Source organism: Ovis canadensis, chromosome 15, assembly GCF_042477335.2.
Source record: "Ovis canadensis isolate MfBH-ARS-UI-01 breed Bighorn chromosome 15, ARS-UI_OviCan_v2, whole genome shotgun sequence".
Lineage (NCBI taxonomy): Eukaryota > Metazoa > Chordata > Mammalia > Artiodactyla > Bovidae > Ovis > Ovis canadensis.
Window position 1 is genome coordinate 50,521,506 of NC_091259.1, and position 24,805 is coordinate 50,546,310.

The 24,805-nt window shown below is 35.5% G+C and overlaps 1 protein-coding gene across 4 annotated transcripts in view; it reads left to right on the forward strand.

Moving 5' to 3' along the window:
• The window catches only part of SBF2 (SET binding factor 2), a 500,673-nt gene that overhangs the window by 256,247 nt on the left and 219,621 nt on the right, over window positions 1-24,805 (forward strand). For all 4 annotated transcript variants that reach the window (XM_069554404.1, XM_069554405.1, XM_069554406.1 and 1 more), the window contains exons 7-10: window positions 17,567-17,699; window positions 18,938-19,046; window positions 21,255-21,368; window positions 24,245-24,322. In XM_069554404.1, coding sequence (XP_069410505.1) covers window positions 17,567-17,699; window positions 18,938-19,046; window positions 21,255-21,368; window positions 24,245-24,322 — 434 coding nt within the window. The remainder of the gene's footprint in view (window positions 1-17,566; window positions 17,700-18,937; window positions 19,047-21,254; window positions 21,369-24,244; window positions 24,323-24,805) is intronic.

Genomic DNA, 24,805 nt, shown 5'->3' on the forward strand with positions numbered 1-24,805 from the left:
TATACTGTAGTGTCTAGAGATGTACCTTTTGGTGATAAAAAAAAAATGTCTGTAGGAAAAATCAGGAAAATGCTTAATAGAAGAAAGGCAGAACATTGATTATTTATAGCAATGGAGGGGTTGTCATGGTTAGTGGCACATGCAAGGGGCCTCTAGGGCTGCTGGCAAAGTCCTCCCTTGACCTTGGTAGTGTTTGTAAGATAGTTCATTGAACTATACATTTGATTTGTATCCTTTTCTGTATTTGTGCTTTATCTTACAAATATTTAGAAAACTTGTTTGACTATTTAATTCTTCATATGTACACTTTTTTTTTTTTTAATAAAAGTTCAGTGCTTAAACAAAGTAAGAGATTTTATCCTCCAGTAACGAAAAGGCAGTACAGGACTGATATGTTAATTCCCAGATGTCTTCAGGAAGACATGTTTTTCCCTTATTTATTAATAGGGCACTTTCACTTTCTTGACTGGGAGCTTCAAGAATTGCCTTGTCTTATTATCCTGTGCATCCTTTATATCTGGCATAGTGACTTTGGCACAGAAGGCATCAGTGTTTACTAAATAAATTACTGCACCAGCCGTGAAGAAGATGGCAGTCATACCTCCTAGGAGAGTTCTGTATATGGATGAAGTGCATAGAACAGATGATGATCAGCCATTTGAATATCAGATTTCATTATTTTTATTGTCTAGTATTTTGAGCTTAATTATCTTTTGCTTACATATTCAAAATTTACTTTTTCAGCATCTTTCAGCTTATTCTTGATAAGGAAAAGATAAGAAAGGAAAGGAGAAAGAAAGATGCCTCTCAAACAGCATTGTATGCAGTTGTAGTTGCCAAAGCATGTGGTACTGATAATTATGTCTGAAATCATGTTTTTATCACCGGTCATTTTGGTTAGACTGTTGTTGAAGGCCAGTGTTAGACCATTATCACAGTTGACTACCTGCATTGGGGATGCGGTAGTGGTGGTAGATTTTACAAAGCACAGACAGGAAGCAGATAAAACTCTAAGATACTTTTGTAGCCTTGACTAGTTTTCCTGTGAAAGGCCTAAATGTAATGATAGCATTTCCTTGGTTCTTCTTTCCAAGGGTTGTTATGATAATGAATTTGTTTTTCACAGTTTCAGAGCTATGTTTGCCTGAAGTTGTTATGTGGACTTATGCCATTACCCACCTCATTCCTTAAAATTTTCTGTTAACCAGCTTCATCTTCAACTTAACATCTATTTTATTTATTTGTATCTTTTTGTAGTCTATGTGAATTGTTTTTTATTTACCTAAGATTTGTGTTTTGTGTAGAAAATTGTAATTTTTCATGTTAATTAAGATTGTATTCATAGGAACTGGTTTTTATAGTCCCTCTGATTTTTTTAATCCATAGCTCAGGTATCCCTCCTTGATCCAGATAATTTTGTGAAATACTCTTGAGATCTGTTGAGATATATGTTCATCTATAACTTGGTTTCTAACTATGAACACACTCATTATAGAATAATTGTTCCCAATTTTATAGTATACTATTTATTAGACCTTCTTAAAGTCACAGGCTAAAGCTAGTTTGGGCCTTAAGTTACTGTCACTATTTCCATAGTAAAACAGCATTAGTCATGTAACATCTGTATTTATTGAGATATTCTTGAGGTATAACTTGTATAAGTTTAAGGTTTACAGTGTGATGCTGTGATGCTTATATTTATTGCAAAATGATTACTGTAATAAGATTAGTTACCACCTTCATCCCCTCACGTAACTATCATTTGTGTGCTGATAACATTTAACATCTACTCTTTTCACAGTTTTTAAATCTGTAATACAATATTGTTAATCATAGTACCATGCTATACATTACATGCTCAGACTTTATTCATCTTATACCTGGAATTTGTATTTTTTGACCAGTATCTTCCCCCCTCCCCCACCTTCGCATACATGTGTACTCAGTTACTTAGTTGTGTCTGACTCTTTGCCACCTTAGTGGACTCTATTCTGCTAGGCTCCTCTGTCCATGGGATTTTCCTTGCAAGAATATTGAAGTGAGTTGCCATTTCCTACTCCAGGGTATCTTCCCAAACCAGGGATTAAACCCATATCTCCTGCATCTGCTTGCATTAGCAGGTGGATTCTTTACCAGTGAGCCACCTGGGAAAGCCCTTCCACATCACCTAGCCCCTGGCAACCACCATTTTGTCTGTTCCTAATTTCAGCTTTTTCAGAGTCTATAAAAATGAGAATATAGAGTATTAGTCTTTTGCTGACATTTCATTTAGCATAGTGCCTTCGGGATCTGTCCACGTTGTCGTGAAAGACAGTGTTTCTTTCCTTTTTATAATTGAATAATACTCCAATATATTATATATGTATTCTTTTCCATTCATCTGTTGATGGACACTTAGGTTGTTTCCATATCATGGCTATTGTAAATAATACTGCAGTGAACACATGAGTAGCTCTTAGAGATAGTGAGTTTATTTCCTTTGAATATGTACCCAGAAGTGGAATCACTGTATAAAATGGTAGTTCTATGTTTTTCTTTTTTGAGAGCCGTCATACCGTTTTCCATAGTAGCTAGACCAATTTACATTCCAGCCAACAGTGTATAGGAGAGATCTCTTTTGTCTTTTGATAGTAGTCATTCTAACTATTGTGAGATGATTGGCATTTCCTTGATGATTAGCAAAGTTGAGCATCTTTTCATGTGCCTGTCGGGGTTTATATGTCTTCTTTGGAAAAATGTCTGGTTTTTTTTTTAAGTCCTTTGCCCATTTTGTAGTCTTTCTTTTTTCCTTTTTGCTATTGAGTTATGTGAGTTCCTGTTATATTTTAGATATTAATATCTTAGCAAATAGATGATTTGCATGTAATTTCTCCTGTTCATAGATTGCCTTTTCATTTTGCTGATTGTTTCTCCTGCTGTTCAGAAACTTTTTAGTTGGGTGTAGTCCCAGTTGTTTATTTTTGTATTTGCTGCTTGAGTTTTGGGTGTCCCATCTAAAAAATCATTGCCAAGACCAGCATCAGGGAGCTTTTTCTCTGTTTCCTTTAGTAGTTTTATAGTTTTGTTTCTTTTATTTATATATTTAATCTGTTTCATATTATTTTTTGTGAGTGGTGTGAGATAAGGGTCCAATTTCATTATTTTGCACATGAATTTTCAGTTTTAAGGATACTATTCTTTCCCCATTGAATAGTTTTGGGGTTTTGTCACGTATTAGTTCACTGTATGTGTGTGAGTTTCTTTCTACACTCTGAATTCTATTCCATTGATCTGTGTGTCTGTTTTTATGCCAGTACATGACTGAGCAACTTCACTTTCACTTTTCACTTTCACACATTTGGAGAAGGAAATGGCAACACACTCCAGTGTTCTTGCCTGGAGAATCCCAGGAACAGGGGAGCCTGGTGGCCTGCCGTCTGCGGGGTCGCACAGAGTCGGACACAACTGAAGCAACTTAGCGGTAGCATACTTTTTAAAAAATATTATTGTAGCCTTAGAATATAGTTTAAAATCAGGAATTGTGAAACCTCCAACTGTGTGCTTTCTCAGATATTCCTTTGGCTATTCAGGAACTTTTATGGTTCATATGAATTTTAGGATTTATTTTTTTTCTATGTCTATGCAAATATAATTATCAGTTCAGTCACTCAGTAGTGTCCAACTTTTTGCGACCCCATGGACCACAGCATGCCAGGCCTCCCTGTTCATTGCTAACTCCCAGAGTGTAGCCAAACTCATGTCCATTGAGCTGGTGATGCCGTCTAACCATCTCATTCTCTGTCATCCCCTTCTCCTCCTGCCTTCAATCTTTTCCAGTATCAGGGTCTTTTCAATAATTTTGATTAAATTGAATTTATAGGTGGTTTGATGCAGTATGGATATTTTAAGTGTTAATTCTTCTGAATTATGAACACGTGATATATTTCCATTCATTTGTATCTTCCTCAGTTTCTTTCATCAAACTCTCATCAGTTTCAACATACAGATCTTTGCCTCCTTGGTTAAATTTATTCCTGAGTATTTTATTCATTTTGTTGCTACTATAAATGAGATTATTTTATTTCTTTTTCAAATGGTTTGTTGAATAGTTTCAAATAGTTGTAGAAATGCAACTGATTTTTCTATGTTGATTTTATATCCTGCAACTTTGCTGAATTTATTAGTTCTAACAGTTCTCTGATGGAGTCTTTAGGATTTTCTGTGTATATATATAAGATCATATAATCTGCAAACAAACTATTACTTTTCCATTCTGATTTGATGCTTTCTATTTCATTTTCTTTCCTAATTGCCCTGGGTAGGATTTCCAGTACTGTGTTGGAAAAGTGTGGGCACCCTTGTCCTACTCCTGATCTTAGCAGAAAAGCTTTCATGCTTTCACTGTTAAATAAAATGTTAGCTGTGGACTTCTCATATCACCATTTTTTATGTTGGAGTATGTTTTTTCCATACTTAATTTTTTGAGAGTTTTTATCATGAAAGAATTTTGAATCAGATGTTTTTCTGCATGTATTGAGATAATTATAAGATTTTTTAAATATTTAATTCTATTAATGTCCTATATCACATTGGTTAATTTGTATATGTTGAAATATCCTTGCATCCTGCAATTATATTCCACTTGATCATTGTGTATGGTCCTTTTAGTATGGTATTGAATTCATTTTCCTGCTATTCTGTTGAGAATTTTCATATATTATGTTAATCAGTAAGATTGGCCTGCAGTTTCGTTTCCTATTGAGTCTTTACCTGGCTTTGTTATTCGGGTAATTCTGACTATAAGGATTCTTCCTTCCTTTTCAGTTTTTTGAAGGAGTTTGAGAAGAATTGGTATTCATTCTTCTTTAAATGTTTGGTGGAATTCACCAGTGAAACCATCTGGTCCAGAACTTTTCTCTGTTGGGAGGTTTTGGTTATAGTTTGAATCTCCTCACTCATTATTGGTCTGATCAACGTTTCTATTTCCTCATAATCTCATCCTAGTGTAAACTTTTTTATATGCATACTTTCTTTTCGCTTACCCATATGTCGCCAGCTTTTCATGGACTATTATTGAGTCAATATTTTTGTGTATTATCTCTAATACTAAGTAGAGATTTTTTTAAAAATTATTAACATTGCTAGAGTTTTTCCTTCAGTTTATCTTACAAACATTATTTTTCCTTTTTATATAAACATCCTTAAAATGTTGATTGTAACCATACTTGCTATTCAGAAAGTTATTTCTGCTCTTAAATGTTTTAATGGAAAACTTCTGGCATTCTCTTTTTTATCTTCCTCTGGAAAAGCTTCTGGTTGTAATGCTATATAATTATTCTTAAAGTGATATTAACTTTTATAAGCATATCAAAACTAATTTATGTTCCTGAAAAGAAAGAAGAAAGATTATTAGAGGAAAGAATGAAGGCTTAAGTTGTGCAAAATTCTTCTCTTTAAAGGTAACACCTTTAAGAATATGTTGACTGGTAAATTTATGAACCACATGATTAATGCATCAGTTGTAGAATGATTTTTGTCCTTTTTCCTTAAATTATCAAAATCTAAAGTCTTGGATCACATTACTGTTTTCATTTAGTTTTCTTAGATCATTCATGTAATATTAGTACTTGATTTAGTCTTTTTCTCAATTACAATTGAAAAAAATGAAGTAGCCATTTTCATTTTTATTGTATGTAATTTAACACGTAGTTGGAGAATTTGTGGGCACAAAAGTTTAGATCATTACTGTAAATGGAATATTGTGCTCTACGTAGAAAAGGAAGAAATGGGAAATTTAGTGTTTTACTGTAACTATGTATTATTAATCATTTTGAGATAGTTTGATTGTCAGCTATTTGTCTTGAGGTTTTAAAACAAATTAAATCTTCTCACTAGTCTGTCTGGAGCACTTTTCTGAAGATACTTCTTACCATGTCTACTTTGTTCCAGAGTCCAAACAAAATTTCTGTAATGCCTATCTACAGGAGTATAATTTTTTTCATCAAATACTTAGAAAACCATTACCATATGTAAAGTCCTGTGCTAGTCACTAGGGATGTAAAGATAAAACAGTCTCATCCTCTTCTCCCAGATAATACTTTTATATGTTTTAAAAATTATAGTACACTGTAATTAATGCAATAACAGAGATACTAAGAGCTAACTTTTACTAGCTAGAAAAGTGGAAGGACATTCCAGGCAGAGAGAAAGCATAAGCTATGATATAGAGCCATGATAGGCATTCATGAAATAATAAGATATTTGATGAAGCTTGAGCATTCAGAAGTGGTCACAATGTTATCAGGAAACTGATTGCTTTCTTTTAAAAATTAAACACTTAATATTTATGCTAGGTTTATAAAGGAAACTGTTTTCAAAATACCAAATACTAACAGTCATAACCAATGGGTTGTTGATTAATGTACTCCGCTTACTAGAATCATACATAGATAAAGTATTTAATATCTGCTTGCTACATGATATTATTTGCCGCTGCTGCTAAGTCACTTCAGTCGTGTCCGACTCTGTGCGACCCCATAGACGGCAGCCCACCAGGCTCCCCCATCCCTGGGATTCTCCAGGCAAGAACACTGGAGTGGGTTGCCATTTCTTTCTCCAATGCATGAAAGTGAAAAGTGAAAGTGAAGTCTCTCAGTCGTGTCCGACTCTTCACGACCCCATGGACTGTAACCTACCAGGCTCCTCCGTCTATGGGATTTCCCAGGCAAGAGTACTGGAGTGGGGTGCCATTGCCTTCTTTGGACATCATTTGAAGACAGTTCAGAAAAATCCTGATTCAAAGAATTTTCCATTTTCCTTTTATTGTGTTTAAATACTAACACTAAATGGTTAAATGCTTCCACTAAATGGGCTTCCCTGGTGGCTCAGCAGTAAAGACTCTGCCTGCCAGTGCAGGAGACTGAGTTCAACCCCTCAGTCAGGAAGACCCCCTGGAGAAGGAAATGGCACCCTTTCCAGTATTCCTGCCTGCGAAATCCCATGGACAGAGGAGGCTGGTAGGCCACAGTCCATAGGGTCACAAAGAGTCAGGAACAACCGAAGCGACTTGGCATGCATGCAAAGTGTATTTAATTCATGTCACATTCAAGGGAATTAAAATGTTCATAACCACTAAAATACACCCATGTATAGTTACCTCATGCAAAGAGTTGACTCATTGGGAAAGACTTTGATGCTAGGAGGGATTGGGGGCAGGAGAAGAAGGGGACAACAGAGGATGAGATGGCTGGATGGCATCACTGACTTGATGGACGTGAGTCTAAGTGAACTCCGGGAGTTGGTCATGGACAGGGATGCCTGGCGTGCTGCAATTCATGGGGTTGCAAAGAGTCGGACACGACTGAGTGACTGAACTGAACCGAACCGATAGTTGCCCAATTGAGTTACATTTCTTAGTTATTTTTTTATTTAGAAGATTTCCATTTATAACATATTTGGAAATAATATACTGAATTTGTAATTAATATGAAACATTGCCTCTCAATGGTAGTTACAGAACTTAACTGTATAAAGTATTAGATAATCTGAGAGGGTAGGGATTTTATTTTTCTTCGTTATTGTATTCCTAGTATCTGGAGCATAGTGGTGGTGGTTATTGTTCAGTTGCTCAGTCATGTCCAACTCTGTGTCCCCATGAACTGCAGCATGCCAGGCTTCCCACCAACTCCTGGTGCTTGTTCAAACTCATGTCCATTGAAGTGGTGATGCCATCCAGCCATCTCATCCTCTGCTGTCAACTTCTCCTCCTGCCTTCAATCTTTCCCAGCATCAGGGTCTTTTCCAGTGAATCAGTTCTTCACATCAGGTGACCAAAGTATTGGAGCTTCAGCTTCAACATGAGCCCTTCCAGTGAATATTCAGAGTTGGTTTCCTTTAAGATTGACTGGTTTGATCTCCTTACAGTCCAAGGGACTCTCAAGAGTCTTCTCCAGCACCACAGTTCCAAAGCATCAGTTCTTCAGTGCTCAGCTTTTTTTATGGTCCAACTCTCACATCCATACATGACTACTGGAAAAACCATAGCTTTGACTAGACGGACCTTTGTTGGCAAAGTGATATCTCTGCTGTTTAATATGCTGTCTAGGTTTGTCATAGTTTTTATTCCAAGTAGCAAGCGTGTTTTAATCTCATGGTTACAGTTACCACCTGCAGTGATTTTGGAGCCCAAGAACATAAAGTCTGTCACTGATTCCATTGCGTCCTCATCCATATGCCATGAAGTGATGGGACCAGATGCAATGATCTTAATTCTTTGAATGTTGAATTTTAAGCCAGCTTTTCACTCTTCTCTTTCATTTTCATCAAGAAGTTCTTTAATTCCTCTTGCTTTTTGCCATTTGGGTAGTGTTATCTGCATATCTGAGGTTGTTGATATTTCTCCTGGGAATCTTGATTCCAGCTTGTGCTTCATCTAGCCCAGCATTTCTCATGATGTACCCTGCATATAAGTTAAATAAGCAGGATGACAACATACAGCCTTGATGTACTCCTTTCCCAATTTGGAACCAGTCCATTGTTCCACGTCCAGTTCTAACTATTGCTTCTTGACCTGCATACGGATTTCTCAGGAGGCAGATATGGTGGTCTGGGATTCCTACTTTTTTAAGAATTTTCCAGTTTGTTGTGATCCATACAGTCACAACACTGTAGTCAGTAAAGCAAAAGTGGATGTTTTCCTGGAATTCCTGGATGTTTTTCTGGAATGCTTTTTCTGTGATTCAACAGATGTTGGCGACTTGACCTCTGATTCCTCTGCCTTTACTAAATCCAGCTTGTACATCTGGAAGTTCTCGGTTCACATATTGGCGAAGCCTGTCTTGAAGGATTTTGAGCATTACCAGCATTACTCATGTGAATTGAGTGAAGTTGTGTGGTAGTCTGAATATTCTTTGGCATTGCCTTTCTTTGGGATTGGAATGAAAACTGACTTTTTTCAATCCCATGGCCACTGCTGAGTTTTCCAAGTTTGCTGGCATATTAAATGCAGCACTTTAACAGCATCAACTTTTAGCATTTGAAATAGCTGAGCTGGAATTCCATCACCTCCACTAGCTTCATTTGTTGTAATGCTTGCTAAGACCCACTTGTCTTCACATTCCAGGATGTCTGGCTCTAGGTGAGTGACCACACGACTGTGGTTATCAAGGTCATTAAGACATTTTTGGTACAGTTCTTCTGTATTCTTGCCGCCTCTTCTTAATTTCTTCTTCTTCTGTTAGATCCATGCCATTTCTTTCCTTTGTTGTGCCCATCTTTGCATAAAATGTTCCCTTGGTATCTCTAATTTTCTTGAGGAGATCTGTAGTATTTCCCATTCTTTGTTATCCTCTGTTTCTTTTCATTGTTCACTTAAGAAGGCTTTCTTATCTGTCCTTGCTATTCTTTCAAACTCTACATTCAAGTCTTTCCTTTTCTCCTTTGCTTTTCCTTTCTCTTCTTTTTCTCAGCTATTTGTTAGGCCTCCTCAGACAACCATTATGCCTTGTTGCATTTCTTTTTCTTGTAGGCTTTCAACAAATATTGATCAAATGAATGAGAAATATCCTTTTTCATGACTTTTGTTAAGCCATGACCATTATAACATTTTCTCCATTGTGGATTGGCAGAATTATAGTAAATTATTTAAGGCTTTTGGAAATAAAACCTGCCAAGAAAACCAGGACCTTCAATTCCTCAATTTGCCCATTTGAAAGCTGAGACATAATTTTTATTTGTATAGTATATCTTTATTAGAAGCGGAGGTTTCTGGAGAGAAGTTTGTGGTGTTGTTTTTTCAAAGCAAGAAACAAATACCTTCATTAATGTTTGATGTTGTGAATTTTAGATCTTTAACCCCCAAACAAAAGTTAAGATCAGGAAGTAATTTTTCAAAATGTTTTACTATTTGGATAGTCAACAGGATGTGTATGTATCATTGTAGTCAAATCAGTAGAAATTATCACTGGAATGTTTGCTTTTCATACTGTTTTTCTCTCCTGTTATTGTGTAGCTTTGGATAGACATTGGCTACTGAAGACTAGGAAACATTCAAGGTTATTTAGAAAACTGATTATGACTAGCAGTTCAAGGAAAATGAAGCCAGCAACAAGTGTTGCTAGTTAGGAATAAAAACACCAATGTAATTTCTTAAAATATCTGAGATTGTTAATTATCTAAAACTTAAAGCATGTGATGTTTAAAAATGCAAAATTTAAGCTATCCATTAGTTAGTCACAGGTAAATTTTATTTTATATTATGGATGAAGTGGTTGGATGGCATCACCAACTCGATGGACATGAGTTTGAGCAAGCTCCAGGAGTTGGTGATGGACAGGGAAGCCTGGCATTCTGCAGTCCATGGGGTCACAAAGAGTCGGACACAACTGAGCAACCGAACTGAAATAATTTCCTGGATAATGAGAAACTTACCTTTTAAGCATTAGACTGTTACCCCTAACTCAATTCTAATATATGAGATGTTAGCCTTTAGTAGTAAATATAGTGTAATATTTCACTCCTTGCTGTCACCAATTGATTCTACTAATGTAAGCTGTCTAAGGAGAGCTGCATACCTTCCTTCTTCACTTTTTATCTAATACTACATGATGCTGGCCATGACTTTTATTTTCTGAGATTATCAAAATGGATTTTTTTTTTGTGGGTATTACAGTGGATTCAGAGGGGAGTAGAGAGAGAAAAGTTCTTCCCCAGAGTCTTCAGGGAAAAAGTTTGGATTCCTTCCTAATGGTATACAGACTCTTCATGAACCTGCCCTTGGCAAAACTCCTTGTAGGTCTTCTGAATGCCTTTTCTTCCCTCAGTCCTTTGTTTCTTTGCATGTGGTCTTCTGTCAACTTTGAAAGTCTTAGTGATCTCTTTTCCCTAACTGTAACTTCTGCTTATCCTTAAAACTGCAACTCGAGTGTCAATTCCTTTAGGTGGGCCCAGTGTAACCATAAAGGTCCTTAAAAGATGGAAGAGGGAGATATAGTGTGAGAGTGGTGCACTCTGATTCACACAAGAGGGAAAGACTCAACCAACCTTACCAGCTTTGATGATGGAAGGGGGCCATGAGCTCAAGAATGCAGGCAATTGCTAGAAGCTGGGAAACCCAGGAGTAGGGCTTCTGAGTTTTAAGCCATTAAGTTTGTGGAAATTTGTTATAATAGCCATGGGAAATTAATACAACTACAGACTTTTTTAAATATAAATTTTAATTTTTAAATACTTGGACCCACAAAAAGTTGTTAAAATGGTACAGCAAATTCTCAAGTTTTGACTTCTTCAAACTTGCTTAGGTCTCACATCTTCAGAAAATAGTATTAGATCAATCATGATCAAAAGAAACAAAATATATTAAAACTGAAGACATACAAAAGCAAATAAACTCCACTGTCTTATTTTAAACTTTTATCAAAATGTACTTGCTTTACAATATTGTGTTAGTGTCTACTGTACAGCAGAGTGAATCACCTATATGTATTCATACATTCTCTCTTTTTTGGATTTCTATCCCATTTAAGTCACCACAGAGTACTGAGTAGAGTTCCCTGTGCTACACACTAGATTCTCCTCAGTTATCTTAGTAGTGTGTATATGTCAGTCCCAATCTCCCAGTTCATCCCAAATCCCCTTCTCCCCAGTGGTGTCCATACCTTTGTTGTGTGCATCTGTGTGTCTGTTTCTGCTTTGCAAATAGGTTCATTTGTACCATTTTCCTGGATTCCACATGTATATGGAGTTGTAAGGTTTGGGAAATGAAGGTTTGGAGGGCAGGTTGCTTGTTAATTTCCTGCAGTCTCTCTCCTTACTCAGCCGTTAGCTCTAGTAAGACAGGAACTGTGACTGTTTTGTGGGCTAATGCATGCCCCAGGGCTCAGGAAAGTGTCAGGTATATGGTAGGCACACAGTAAATGTTTGTTGAATAAATGAATAATAAAGTCACCTAGAAAGTTAGGGACAACCAAAACAGGAATCCAGGGCTCTGCTCCCCCAGGCCGGGCTCTATCCATTGAACCAGGAAACCTAGATTATAGAGCGAGGCTGCTGTTGTTCAGTCGCTCAGTCATGTCTGACTGTTTGCAGCCCCATGGCTTACAGCCCACCAGGCTTCCCTGTCCTTCACCATCTCTTGGAGCTTGCTCAAACTCATATCCATTGAGTCAGTGATGCCATCCAAACATCTCATCCTCTGTCATCCCCTTCTTCTGCCTTCAGTCTTTTCAAGCATCAGGGTCTTTTCAAATGAGTCAGCTCTTCTCATCAGGTGGCCTAAGTATTGGAGCTTCAGCTTCAATATCAGTCCTTCCAATGAATATTCAGGACTGATTTCCTTTAGGATGGACTGGTTGGATCACCTTGTAGTCCAAGGGACTCTCAAGAGTTCTCCAACACCACAGTTCAAAAGCATCAATTCTTTGGGCGCTCAGTCTCACATCCATACATGACTACTGGAAAAACCATAGCTTTGACTAGACGGACTTTTGTAGGCAAAGAAATGTCTCTGCTTTTTAATACACTGTCTAGGTTGGTCATAGTTTTTCTTTCAAGTAGCAAGTGTCTGTTAATTTCATGGCTGTGGTCACCGTCCACATTGACTTTGGAGCCCAAGAACATAAAGTCTGTCACTGTTTTCACTGTTTCCCCATCTATTAGCCATGAAGTGATAGGACTGGATACCATGATCTTTGTTTTTTTAATATTAGTTTTAAGCCAGCTTTTTCACCCTCCTCTTTCGCCTTCATCAAAAGGCTTTTTAATTCCTCTTTGCTTTCTGCAATAAGGTTGGTGTCATCTGTGTGTCCGACTCTCTGTGACCCCATGGACTGTAGCCCACCAGGCTTTTCTGTCCATGGAATTCTCCAGGCAAGAATACTGAAGTGGATAACCATTCTTTTCTCCAGGGGAACTTCCCAACCCAGGGATTGAACCTGTGTCTCCTGCATTGTAGGCATAGTCTTTACCATCTGAGCCACCAGGGAAGCCCTCAATATAAGATTTAGCAAATGAATAAATGTGTTTATGTCCATAGGATCCAGTGTTTTCATTGGAAAAAGGAACATACAACTATGTATTGGAGTCAGGAGACTCTGCGAGAATAGATTGGAACTGAAAGTAATGATATGGACTTGGATTTCTCAAATACATGTGTATGGGTATATATGTATGTGTATGTCTGTTATATGCATGTATATGTGTTCATATATGTGCATGTATCTACTCTTATCTGTAAAAGTAACCCCAAAACAAAGATACCTTGGCAGAAATGATCTAACATTTACCCTAATACCCTCAATTCTTGATTTTTAAAAGCCATTTCTAATGGCTTTTAATGGAAGGAACCAGGCCTCCTTGGAGAAGTGACTAACTTCAGAGCAGGGACAGAGTAGGTAAAGTATGAGCCTGGATTATTTTGTCAAGCTAGAAAGTGAGAAAGAACTTAAAAAAGAAAGGGTTCATATCATAGGGACACAAGAACTAGGTTAAAGGGGTGACCGTTGTCTAAGTTTAGGACTCAATGCGCACAAACATAGTTAAGATCAGTAATAACCTATAGAATGTTGGAATAAAAAAATAGAAATCCATGAGTCTATATTGATGATGGATATATAAATAAGCAGGTAATGGGGGAATAAATGAGAGTTCTGATTATTGCTGAATGTTAAGTGCTAATTTCTAACTGGTTGAATGTGATTTGCAAAAGCATTTTATAATCCTAATAGTAAAGACTGATTATAATCATAATAGTAAAGACTATCTTAAAAAAAGAAAAACTAGAAACCAATACAAGAATAAAACTTGTAAATTCAAAAATGTATGGAGATTACACAAAATGTTCTTAACCAGTGGGTCAGTGAAAAAATCAAAAGGGAAATCAAAAGTATCATGAGACAAATGAATATGGAAAAGCAAACACCACAACTTCCACAATGCAGCAAATTCAGATGTAAGAGGGACGTTAATGGTGATCAATATCTGCATTAAGAAAAAAGAAAGGTCTCAAACATCCTAACTTTACCTTCCAGGGAATTAGAAAAAGAAGAACAAATGAAGTCTGAAGTTAGTAAAGGAAGGAAATAACTTAAGATCAGAGCAAAAATAAATGAAATAGAATGAAAAGACAGTAGGAAAGATGAGTGAAACTAAAAGCTGTTTTTTTAAGATAGGTAAAATTATAAACCTTTAGCTAGACTAGGGAAAAAAAAGAGAAGACTCAAATACAATCAAATATGAAAGAAGGGTCATTACTGATGATACCACAGAAACACTATGGATGATAAGCAACTACTGTGATCACACCAATGATTAGATAACCTGGAAGAATGAATAACTTCCTAGAAACATAAAACCTACCAAAACAGAATAATAAAGAAATAGGAAGTCTGAACAAGACAGTTATTAACAAGGAGATTGAATCAGTAATCAAAAACATCCCTAAAATAAAAGTCCAGGACCATACGGCTTCACTGGATGAATCCAATGAAAAATTTGAAGAATTAATAGCTGTATATTAGAGACTGTCCTGAAAAATAGAAGTGGGAACTCTTCCAAACTCATTTTACAAGGCCAGCATTACCCTAATACCACTATGGTATTAGGACACTATGAGAAAAAGAAGCTGCAGGTTTCGCACTTAGAATTTAGATGCAAAAATCTTCAACAAAATATTGGCAAACCAAATTCTACAATATGGTAAAGAATCATAGAATGTGATTGAGTAGGATATACTCCTTGGAATGATTCAGTAAGCAAATCAGTAAATTGTTCTCTTTGAAATGGTTAATTTTATGGTATGTGAATTTCATCTCAATGAAAATAATTTAATGCTGTGGAAATGCTCCATCCTAAGCAACAAAGCACAGCACAGCAAAGAAACAGGACACCTAAATGAAATATTAAGCTTTGAATGAATCCTGATGGTAGGGGAGAAGTTACAAAGAATAATTTTGTGTCAGAATGAAACAAGAATACACATGTAAGATTAGATTTAAAATATTCAGTTCAGTTTACCTACTCAATCATGTCTAACTCTGTGACCCCATAGACTACGGCATGCCAGGCTTCATTGTCCATCACCAACTCCCGGAGCTTGTTCAAATTCATGTCCATCCAGTCAGTGATGCTATCCAACCATCTCATCCTCTGTCGTCCCCTTCTCCTGCCTTCAATCTTTCCCAGCTTCAGGGTCTTTTCAAATGAGTCAGCTCTTCACATCAGGTGGCCAAAGTATTGGAGGTTCAGCTTCAGCATCAGTCCTTCCAATGAATATTCAGGATTGATTTCCTTTAGGATGGACTGGTTGGATCTCCTTGCAGTCCAAGGGACTCTCAAGAGTCTTCTCCAACACCACAGTTCAAAAGCGTCAATTCTTCGGTGCTCAGCTTTCTTTATAGTCCAACTCTCACATCCATACATGGCTACTGGAAAACCATAGCTTTGACTAGACGGACCTTTCTTTGTTGCCAGAGTAATGTCTCTGCTTTTGAATATGCTGTCTAGGTTGGTCATAGCTTTTCTTCCAAAGAGCAAGCATCTTTTAATTTCATGGCTGCAGTCACCATCTGCAGTGATTTTGGATTAGACTTAAAATATTGCAACATGTTAAATTTGCTGAGGGGGATAAACATACTGCGCTTAAGGAAGATATTATCTTTATTCTTAGGAAAAACATGCTGACATATTTAAGGGTGAATGTCATGATGTGTACAGTCACATGGGTCAGAAAATGTGTGTGTGATTTTAGAAAGAGGCAAGGTATGCTTACACATAAAGTACAAATGTTAAAGCAAATAGAGCAAAATTCAACATTAGGTGAGTCATTGTGAGGGATATTTGGGTACTCTGTTCTTGGAGCTTTTTTGTAAGCTTTAATTATTTCTAAAGAAAAATATTTAATGTTATCTGTTAGGTGGCTCAGTGGTAAAGAATCTGCCTACTAGTGCTAGAGACACAAGAGACACGTGTTCAGTCCCTGGGTTGCAAAGATCCCCTGCGCAGAAGGAAATGGCAGCCTTCTCCAGTGTTCCTGTCTGGGAAATTCCATGGACAGAGGAGCCTGGAGGGCTATAGTCCGCAGGGTCACGAAGAGTCCAAAAGGACTGAACAACTGAACACACACATGTTATTCAGTTTAATAAATGTGGCATTATAAATATAGCTGAAACTTCTTGCGTATGCCACCTCATCCCAGAGATAATACTATCCTTTATTCGGTTCTCTTTATTCATGGATATATCTTTATATAGTCTATGTTTGTACTGATATATACCTGAACGGTATATAGTAGCATTTTGTATGGTTTTAAGCAATATATAAATGCTATCATTCTATAGAATCACTTTATACCATACTTTCCTCATTCAACATTATATTTGGGAGAGTTGTTTACGTTGATATATTAGCACTAGCTCTCTTATTTTCAGGTTGTAAAGGTATCCCTAAAGTTTTAGTAATGTTTTAATCTTAAAGTCACAGGTGTAAATGTTATAGACCTACCCTCTACCAAAGCCGTATCACTTGAAAATGTTTAAATTTCTTTAATAATTATTTCACTTTATAAATTTTGAATAATAAAGTTTTAGTTTTAGTTTTTTTGTTTTATTCAACATTTGCCATCTTCAGTCAGAAGTTTAACTTTAAGTAAATTCAACTTAAAATTTTACTACAATTTATTTTTCATTCTTATATTTGGGATGTATCCACTTTTTTCATTATTTAAATACTTCTGCAATGTTCCTCTTTGTACCTTATCTTCTTGGGTACACATGAAAGTTTCTATGATAAATAACTCAAAATGGAATTATTAAAATTACTGCATTTACTAGATACCAGGGTATGTGCCTGTGCATCTTGACTTTATTTATATTCATCACAGCAGTGTATATGATCCTTTCCCTACCATCTTCATAAAACCTTAGAATTGTCAAATTCTAATTTCGGCTATTGTAGTAGGTTTAAAATCATACGTCCTGAATTTTTTCGTTTGAATTTTTCTGATTATTAAAAGTGTTGGAGCTTCTTTTCATGTTAATCAGCCATTTTGATTTCCTCTTAATGTAAATTATAAATTCATATTATTCTCCTATGTTGCTTTTTTCTTGCTTTTAGAGGAGATTTTTTAAAAATTGTCAACTATATGCTATTTCCAAGAAGTAGAGAAAGGGTGATGTAAAAAGTTGGAAAAAAGATATAGTAGGAAAATTTCAAGAACAAAACTGGTTTGGTTATGTTAACCTCAGACAAATTAACTTTAAAAGGGAAAAAAGTTAGAAAAAGGCCAAGCATCTAAAATAGAAATTTAAGTACAGACCTTGGAGATGAAGTTGAAAAGAAGGTAATAGTATATTTCCAATTAACTAATATATTCAGTGAGTGTACACTGATTTGAAGAATAAGACAAACAAAACTGAAAGTTTGGGAAAACAAATACCCATAGGCTCTTTGGAATTCATGGTTTAACTAAATATTTTTCTTCAGAGATTTTTTAAGTGTTGGCTTTTTCATTGCATGTAATTCTAAGGCTATGTTTCTTGGCAGCACATAATAAAACTAAATGCATTTGGTAAGCATTTGCTCTTTGTGTTTTCAGGAATTCAAAATGTCCTCAGCCTCTTTTGTGCAGTCCTTACAGAAAATAAGGTTCTCTTCCATTCTGCAAGTTTCCAGAGACTTAGTGATGCTTGTAGAGCCCTGGAGTCATTAATGTTTCCTCTTAAATATAGGTGAGGGTTTTTATTTGGTGTTTTTATTTATTCCTAGATTATGCATTACTTATCAATGACCAATTAAAGCATCATTTCACAACAGTTTTGAACAACAAGGGCATATTTTACAAAGTTATGCTGTTATGAGTCATGATTCTGATAGAAATCTAGCCTGGAATTTGGAACTTTTCCAAGTTGCCTATTATTGAGTGTTGATTCCTTTCATGAAAAAGTAATCAATTTAAATAGTATTGTCAGCAACATTTAATTCCCTTTGAATATAGTTGGAGATAAAAGTCTTAAGATAGTACTGATTATTTAATATTAAGAAATTATTGTTAATTCAGGCAGTTATAGTGGTATTATAGTTTTACCTTTAAAAGAGCCCTTCCCTTTTTTAGATATATACTAAAGTATTTATGTATATGTGATATGGTATCTGGGATTTGATCCAAATAATGTGGTAGGAAAAAGAACAAAAATGCGTACAAATATATATGTGACCATGCATTGGTGATTGTCAAAGCTGATTAAATACGTGAGGCTTTATCGTCCTTTTTTCCCCTCTCTTTTGGGGGCAGAGAGGGATGTTAATTTTTTTGTAATAAAAAGTATAAAGGAAAACAGTGATGACTGAGAGTGCTGTAAGTACAATATTTTATTCTAATATTTTTTATCAATTTGTTAATCACAGTGACCTAGAAAAAATTTAGACAGTCTACAGATTTTATTAAAAATATTTTTTAACCTGTGTGCTTTTTTTAAACCTCCAGATAAGAGAGCATTCTAAACTTTAATTTTGTACCTTGCCATTCTTACCAAATATAAAAATCAAGTAGAGAAAATGTAACTCAAATGATTGTTTTATATAGAGAAATACATTATCACCAGTATGTGGGGGGTGGGGGTTGTTCCATCAGGAAGTCAGTGTTACCAGCTGATGTCAGATGTCTATATAAGGAAAAATTCTTTCAAGCAAGTTTGAAAAACTTAAAGAGATTGCTTGCCTAGAGGGGTAAGACATAAGAAACCTGCCCTGCTTACTTCATATCTTCTTATATCAGATCATACCTTTCACATGAAGAATCTTTAAAATCTCTTTTCCTCCCAAGAATTTAATATTAACAACTCTGAGAATATTATTGATAATTTCTAAACATAGATAATCTAAAATTCAAAAAGTATAAAAATGAAAGAAAGGTATGTTGTATTATGGAAGAACAAATATTTCTCACATGTATTTTTATTATTTCTAGTTACCCTTATATTCCTATTCTCCCGGCTCAGCTCCTGGAAGTTCTGAGTTCCCCAACACCTTTCATTATTGGAGTACATTCTGTCTTTAAAACTGATGTTCATGAACTTGTAAGTATTCATCTTTAAATTGCTAGTTATTGAGATCAGGGGTTTCTTACATTTCTTTGAGTCCTGCTTGCCTGCTAAGTCGCTTCAGTCGTATCCAACTCTGTGCAACCCCATGGACTGTAGCTTGCCGGGCTCCTCTGTTTGTGGGATTTTCCAGGCAAGAATCCTGGAGTGGGTTGCCATGACCTCCTCAGTCCTATACCACTTCAATTAATTACTATTTTCAAATCTGTTCCATTCCCAATAGAAAGGATTGGCTGGAAGCACAGCATCATTAAAAAACCGAAATACATTAATATTTCCTCATAGCAAGTACAGGAGATTTATAAAGTGAATTCATTAATCTTTTAAAATTTCCCTCTTTTGGCATATTAAATTTATCTTTCTATATTCTTCATCTCACATATGAGAAAGGAAGATAAAATTATCCATTTTTAGCAGTCTATTTATGCTTTTATTATGAGTGCTTTAATCACATTTTGAAATGAGGTCTGTGATAATGCTACCCACTCCAGTATTCTGGCCTGGAGAATTCCATGGACCGTATGGTCTATGGGTACACAGAGAGTTGGACACAACTGAGCTACTTTCACTTTTTCACTTGCAGAAAGCAAAAAGCATTTGCAAAGGAATGAAGGGTTTTGTTGGAATACAAGTTTATTGTGAGCTCCCCCCCACCGCCCCCAGATTATTCTGTTCTTAATACTAAGTGGAAATACTAAAGGAGAGAAAGTAATACTCTGTATTCAACCAGCTCTTAAAAACAAGTTTACTTCTCTGTAGTGTGCTTTAAGAAGGACTGTAACAAAATTGGGACTTCATAGAAGGACATTTAGGATTTCAAGAGTTTAGAAACCATGTTCTTTGAGGGCCTAAGAAAATGTTCACAGGTAATAACCTAATGTTATTTGATAGCTAAAGATTAATATTTAAGTAGCTGTCATAGAAAGACGGGGTAGAGGCTGAAATAGAATCAGTGGGTATAGTGGATATAGAAACAAATTTCTGCTTGGTCTAAGAATTTTCAACTAAATAGAGCTGCCCAGTGATGATGAATGTGTCTCCTTATGTGAAGAGTACTCTAAGTAGAGTGCAAAGACAGATTGCATGACACTTTTCAGGGAATTTAAGAAAAATTCTTCATTGAAAGGTTGGGTTATATGACATCTGTGATTCATAAATCCTAAAGAGTTTGTTATTCTAATTTGATTTTAGTTATAAATGCCAGTGAAGAGGTAAGCTCTGTAGGTACTTTTGTATAATTACAATTGTAGTCAAATCATAATTGTCATTTAAACTGACAGAAGACGATTGCACATTGCAGTTATAAACAGGACCCTCATTCTTTTTTCTGACTTTATATATTGATAATTTTTTAACTTTGATATCAACATATAAAAATACCTGTAAATGCATAAGCATTAAGTCAAACCTCATTAGTACTAATTAAAAACTCACTCATTTGGTTTGTAGGCAGTTTTTTCCCCAGTAAATAAAAACAGTCTGTGGAAGTTAGACAAACCAAATATTGACAGAAGTGAATTTAACTTTTCATTGAATAAATTAGAATTAATTTTAATCCTGTTAGCAACATAATACCTTCCATAATTTTGACTGGTTTCTCTATTACATTTTTCATGTTATTTTAAAATAGATTTTGTAAAATGCTAAACATTAGTGATTTAGCTACCTGAACAGTGCTGTTTCAATATATACTAGTTGCTTTGCTTGTTAACTCTTACGATTACTATGTTATTTAGGATATGGCTGAACTACTATAATAAAGCATGCAAAATGCAATGGCTTAAACAAAATGGAATTTTATTTAACACTCATGCAGCAGTTTGTAGAAGTGTTCCATTATGTCAGACCAGTTTGTTCCATGAACTCATTCAAGGAAGGATCATGCTTCTTTGCTTCTTGCTTCTCCACTAGAATCCACTTAGGCATTGTCATCCTCTGAATGTGTTCAAGATTGGGTTGTTAGTTCATAGTTTCAGCGATAGTAAGAGGAAAGAAAGCATAGGAGGGCCTGACTGGACCTCTGTTTTGAATGCCTGAAAATGTGCACATCACTTTTAATGTTCCCTTAGCAGAAACTTGGTCATATGCCACATCTAATTTCAGAGGAAACTGGGAAATATACAGTAGCTGAAAATCAATCTAGAAAGACATTTTATTAATTAGATTTTTTTTAATTTTCTTCAGTTAGATGTAATCATAGCTGACTTGGATGGAGGCACTATTAAAATTCCTGAATGTATTCACCTCTCTTCCCTTCCGGAACCACTTCTACAACAGACTCAAGCAGCTCTTTCTTTGGTATGATATATTCTTTCTTAATTTACTTAATTTCTTGAAGTATTTTTCTCTTGATTTAAATCTAAACTAAGGTAATTGGATATCATTCATTGACAGTGTAATTACTTAAAAATGAGTTATATGTTCTTAAAATATATATATGTATTCTCATATAGTGTTAGAATAGGATAATTTACAAAATATTATCTAAAGAGTATACTCTGAATCCTAAGTGAATATTTATTCTAGGTATTAGAAACACACCTCTGAAAATAAGACCAGACTATGCCTCAAAATCCTTGAATCTCCTAACTTCTCTCATTAGAAGCTAGCACCTGTTCGTTTTCCTTCACCTTTCTCAATGACATCTCATTTCTCTGTGGTACATGTGCTTCTTGCAAAGCAGTGTGATGAGGACTGGCCAGTGTTTCCAGCATACTACAAAAAGATGTGACTTACTGATAAATGTCAGTATTCTTTGCATTGAAGCTATAAGAAATCTTGTGATCTGAGTGTTTCTCATTGAAACAAATTTATTTTTTGTCAACCTTTGTTTATTTTTAAAAGCTCGAAGCACAGTATTTATTTTATTGACAACCTTTTAGTAGCCCACTTATCCATCATCAGAAATTTGAAACTTAGAAATTCTTCATTCCCTTTCAAGCTATTACTAGAATTAAGGCTTACATATTTTTCTTGAGTAGTGTTCTAGTCTGAGCTGTTTAAAATCTTTTTCCCCCCTTAAATAGGAACTTAGATAGGAACTCAGAAGTCTAGGATTACCAAGAGGGGTTTTATTTTCAGAAATTTCCAAAGTTGTGTTGGTCCTTACGTTGTTGTAGTGGTGTGTAGGATGGGAACTTTTAGAGAAGACTGACTTGTTCCCAATATAATTTGTAATCTGGAATACCAAGTGTGATAGAGTAAAAAGCATACTAGGTTAGAATTTAGGAGACCTAAATTCCAGTCAGCATCCTGCCACTGGGTATTTTTGAGCAAATCACATTCCATCCTCTGTTTCTTAGTCATTATCGGTAGGATGAATGCTTTATATAAAGGATGACAAATACCTCTTTCCCAGAGTGAAGTATGGAGATGATTTAGGGTGGTATGTGGCAACTTTTAAATTTTAATAGTTATATATTTATTATAATGTTTATTTTATTAAAAATAGCATACAAAACCTGTGATTTCACAGATGATATCTTCTAAGAAAATACTAGAGTTAAAGAGATGAGTTGTTAAAGACATTTCAAATAAAAACATTAGCTAAACAATTACGTCGGTGGTATATGGATATAGCAAAAGCTAAGAACATAGTATTTGAGTGACTGAAAAAGTTTTATTTTGTTTCTAGAAATATTAAATAAGTTTAAAAATATTAATGTACATTTACTTAATGATGTTTTCAATTATTGAGGGATTAAATACCAAAATTAACATAGGTTAAGATTCTAGTTCTTAAGCCCGTGGCTTTTGGTAGAGGTTTTGCTGCACCCTGTTAAACCTTAACCTTCAACGCTTGTGCCACCAAATTTGACAATGAGTGAAATGCAGAGTTGGTAAAACTGAGTATGCCTGTTTATGCAGTCTTCAAACACTTTGTTGGATCATATGCTACAGTGTACATAAGCGTATAGGACTAAAAAGATACCATATTTGATGGACTGTGTGGGAGATTTGACATACAAGTATATCAGCTTCATTTGGTCAGTAAATAATCATAATCAGATGATTACACAGTGTGGTAATCAGGGACATTTTTATAGACACGAAGATGTTCCTATACTGTGATAATGATTTGATGACTAGATTATAAATATTATTGATATTTTGGTGTCATTCATAAGTATTGTTTTGAGCTTTTTGGTCTATTGTAAGAATATAATACCAAATCTTCGGTATTTGAAAGTAATTCTGCAAAGACAAAAATTTGCTGCTTACTGATGCAGAATTATTTTCCCTGTGTAAGCCCTGCATGGATGTGTCTTTCCCACATGCCCCCTCAGCCTGCCTTCCTTCAAAGCCTAACACAAATGTTGCCTTCTCTTTTGGGGTTGAATTAATTATACTTTATATTCACATATTATTATTTTATATATTTATAACACTTGTCACATTGTGTTATACTGTCACCCCTCTGGACTGTGAGGTTCACAAACTTATTCTGTTTCTTCTCAGTATTTTCATTAATTAATTTTTAATTATATTTAAAAAACATAAAAATAAATGCTTTAAATTTTCAACTGTATGGATAAATAGCTCTGCCCTAGACGATCCTCTCTCAGAGGTGACTACTATTTTATGTTTCAGTGTGTATTTCAGAACTTTACATTTTCATTTCTGTTTATATCGTATAAATGAAATATATGTATATGGTATACTACTATATATAGTAGTAGCTTGGTATTCGGCTGGTGATACTGGTGGCTTGGTATTTGGCTTCCCTGTCAGCTCAGCTGGTGAAGAATCTGCCTGCAATGCAGGAGACCCCAGTTTGATTCCCAGGTCAGGAAGATCCCCTGGAGGAGGGATAGGCTACCCACTCCAGTATGCTTGGGCTTCCCTGGTGGCTTAGCTGGTAAAGAATCCACCTGCAATGTGGGAGACCTGGGTTCGATCCCTGGGTTAGGAAGATCCCCTGGAGAAGGGATCGGCTATATTCAAATAAATGAAACCAAACTATGTGTGTTTCCCTGTAACAGATATTTTAATTGAATATTTTTTTCTTGACTATCTTTTCACATAGTACCTGCAGAGCTGCCTCAGCTAATGTTTTCCTGGAGGGAGTGAATATATTGTAATTCACATACTGAGACTGTTTCATCTTAATGCCACCAGTAGATCAAATAATAGGTTTTATTGGTATTTTACATAACAGAGCTTCTTTGCTTTAGATTCTACACCCAGATTTGGAAGTAGCAGATCATGCTTTTCCCCCTCCACGAACAGCTTTATCCCACTCAAAAATGCTGGTAAGAAGTTTAATATTTAAAATTGATGTTTTTCAAAAGAGTTGCTTTTCTTTGTATATTTTTCAAAGAAGCTAAGTATAGTGAGAGTTAGATGGACAGCCTAGTAAAGGTGTGCCCAATTAGAAATTAGGAGAATTGCCACTGATTGACCTTGTGACCTCCTGAAGGGGAAGCCACAGGCAGTACATTGATTGGGAGAGGAGTAGGCTAAGACTGTTTGCTCTGAGGAGGCATGACTAAGTATGGGACAAAAAAATCAGAACCTAGATTAGAGCCTGAAAAGTTGTGCCAAGCATCAAATCGAAAGGGTCAGGCAAGGATAAAAAAGGGAAGCTTATAAAAAATGGAAACAGAGATCGTTGGTCACAGGAGAAAATCAAGTTTGAGTGAGTGGATAAATGTAGCTCCAATTGAAAGTCATAAAAGAGTGACTTACAGCAGAGACCCCTGTTTTATTTTGATCAGTGCATTTCTTATTGATGA